Source organism: Myotis brandtii, unplaced genomic scaffold, assembly GCF_000412655.1.
Source record: "Myotis brandtii unplaced genomic scaffold, ASM41265v1 scaffold825, whole genome shotgun sequence".
NCBI lineage: Eukaryota > Metazoa > Chordata > Mammalia > Chiroptera > Vespertilionidae > Myotis > Myotis brandtii.
Window position 1 is genome coordinate 672,496 of NW_005371349.1, and position 2,624 is coordinate 675,119.

At 67.1% G+C, this 2,624-nt stretch overlaps 1 protein-coding gene across 1 annotated transcript in view; it reads left to right on the plus strand.

The window, feature by feature from the left end:
- DNAH17 (dynein, axonemal, heavy chain 17) overlaps nt 1–2,624 on the plus strand; it is a 76,281-nt gene that overhangs the window by 68,699 nt on the left and 4,958 nt on the right. The window contains 2 exon segments of the mRNA XM_014531725.1: nt 392–619; nt 990–1,181. Coding sequence (XP_014387211.1) covers nt 392–619; nt 990–1,181 — 420 coding nt within the window.

A 2,624-nucleotide genomic window follows, 5' to 3' on the forward strand; every position in this document is an offset into this window, starting at 1 on the left:
CCCTGCCCCCCCGGGCTGCCCGGCTCCCGCGGACCCCAGTGAGGCTGACTCGACCCACAGGGCCTGGCCTGCTCACTTTTGCTGCTGTTAATCCTCAGCCGAGATATTTTTTCCATTGATTTTTAGAGAGAGTGGGGGGGAGGGGGAGAAACAGAGAGAAACCTCGGAGAGAGGCATCGGCTGGTTGCCTCCTGCTCACGCCCTGACCAGGCTGGGGATCGAGTCTGCAACCGAGATACATGCCCTTGACCAGAATCGAACCTGCAACCCTCAGTTCGAGGGCCGATGCGCTAACCACTGAACAACCGCCGGGCATGGCCGAGCGGCCTGTCCTTGTGGGCCCAGAGCAGGGAGGAGTGTGTGCGGGCGCTAACACGGGTCTTGGCCGCAGAACATCCACCTGGTGGCCCGGTGGCTGAGCACCCTGGACAAGAAGCTGGAGCGGTACAGCGTCGGCAGCCACGAGGACTACCGCGTGTTCATCAGCGCCGAGCCCGCGCCCAGCCCCGACTCCCACATCATCCCCCAGGGCATCCTGGAGAACGCCATCAAGATCACCAACGAGCCGCCCACGGGCATGCATGCCAACCTGCACAAGGCCCTGGACCTCTTCACCCAGGTGGGCGCTTCCCCCTGTGCCCGTGCCCAGCCCAGGCCCGTCCCCGTCTGAGCCGCCGCACACGGAGTCGGGGACCCAGAGCACACGGAGTCACTGGGCCTACAGAGGCCAGACTTGAGCTCTGAGGATGCTCCACTCTGCTGCTCTCCATCCACACCAACAACAACACACACGCACACACACGCACACACATGCATGATCACACACGCGTGCACATGCTCATGTACACTCCTGTAGGCATGCACTCGCACACACCCCTGCACAAGCACCTGTGCACGCACATGCAGAGACACGCTCACACACACACCTTGCACTGCAGTCACCGTATTCCTAAAAGGACACCCTGACCTGGCGGGTGCGCCCCCTGCAGGACACCCTGGAGATGTGCACCAAGGAGATGGAGTTCAAGTGCATCCTGTTCGCCCTCTGCTACTTCCACGCCGTGGTGGCCGAGAGGCGCAAGTTTGGGGCCCAGGGCTGGAACAGGTCGTACCCCTTCAACAACGGGGACCTCACCATCTCCATCAACGTGCTGTACAACTACCTGGAGGCCAACCCCAAGGTAAGGGGCCTGGTGGCGGCTCAGCCCCAGCCCACCCTCCTCCTCCTCCTCCTCTTGGTCTGAGTCACAGCTGGGCCGATCTGACTCTAGGGTCGCCTCGAGCCCGCCCACCTGAGGCAATGACGGGCAGGTGGTCCTCGGCCGCCGCCCACAGGTGTCGGCCTCTGCTTGCTGCCACGCTCCCCGGGGTCAGGTGTCCGGCACCCGAGCAGGGATCCCCCCAGAAACCCCAGCCCCTTTGGGCGGCCTGAGCCGGCGTGGGCCAGGATGGAGACGGAGCCCAGGTGGAGCGGGAGGGAGGGGACGCTTCCCGCTGGAACCCGAGTGTGTGGTCAGCCGCACAGCAGGGAGGACGGCACAAAGCCAGACGCCTCCGGGCAGGGCCTGGCCCTGAGGGCCCAGCAGGCCTGGCTGCAGACCTGTGTAGAGACCCCATGGCCCGGCCACCATCCACTTCGCTTGGCCGACTCCCAGGAGGCCTGGCGCTCACCCTGCACCTGCCATGGGGGCCCTGGGAGGAGGCAGAGGCTGTCCCCTCCTCACTCGGCTCCTAAGAGGAGGGGCAGTAGAGCAGCGCTTGGCCGCGGGCAAGGGGGCGACACGGACGGGCAGAGCCGCATCGTCACAAGGGGTGCTGGTGCCAGGCGCCCGGGGTGAAGCCCAGCTCTGCCACGCTGGCTGACCCCTCCCCCCCCCGCCCCCCAGCCCTGAGCCTGGGGACAACCCCCAGGCCTCCAAGCATTAGGGGCTCCGTGAGGAAAGGTGGGAGGCGCCCTATTGTAAGAAGCTGTGCAGGTGGGTGGGGGGGGGCCTCCCCGGGGCGGCCTGTCCGGGGCTGACCTCTGATGACCTATGATGTCAGACACCCCTGTGGCCCCGGAGAGGACCCCCCACCCCCGGCCCAGGCAGCCACCACAAGCCACCAGCCCAGTCAGCCGGAATGTTGTTTGGTTCCCTGGGGGAGGCGGGACGGCCCGGGCAGAGGTCACTTCCTGCAGCCCCACGCGGTGGCCCCACGGCTGCAGACACTTGGGGGGGGCCAGGGCGGCTGCGTGTGCAGCGGGTCAGACAGGGTGCTGGCGCCCCATGACCTGAGACGGGATCGGGGACGCACACACCGAACCGCCGCACGGAAGACGGGAGAGACTGTCCGTGTCACTTTCTCGTGTGGGAGGAAGCGTCCTGCTAGTCACGCACACCGCCCCCCCCCCCCCCCCCCCCCCCCCCCCCCGTGGGGGAGGAGGGGGTAAGGGCAGGCGCCGGCCAAGCTCCAGGGAGGCACCAACAAGTGACGGAGCTGACAACGTGGCCCTGTCCCTCGGCCCGCAGTCCTCCAGACACGACTCAGCCTCCCGGGGAGGCCTGGCGACGCATCCCACAGGCACGCGGGCATTCCATCCGGGAATTCCATGGGCAGGTGCGGGGTGGGGGCCCCGCCCGGGG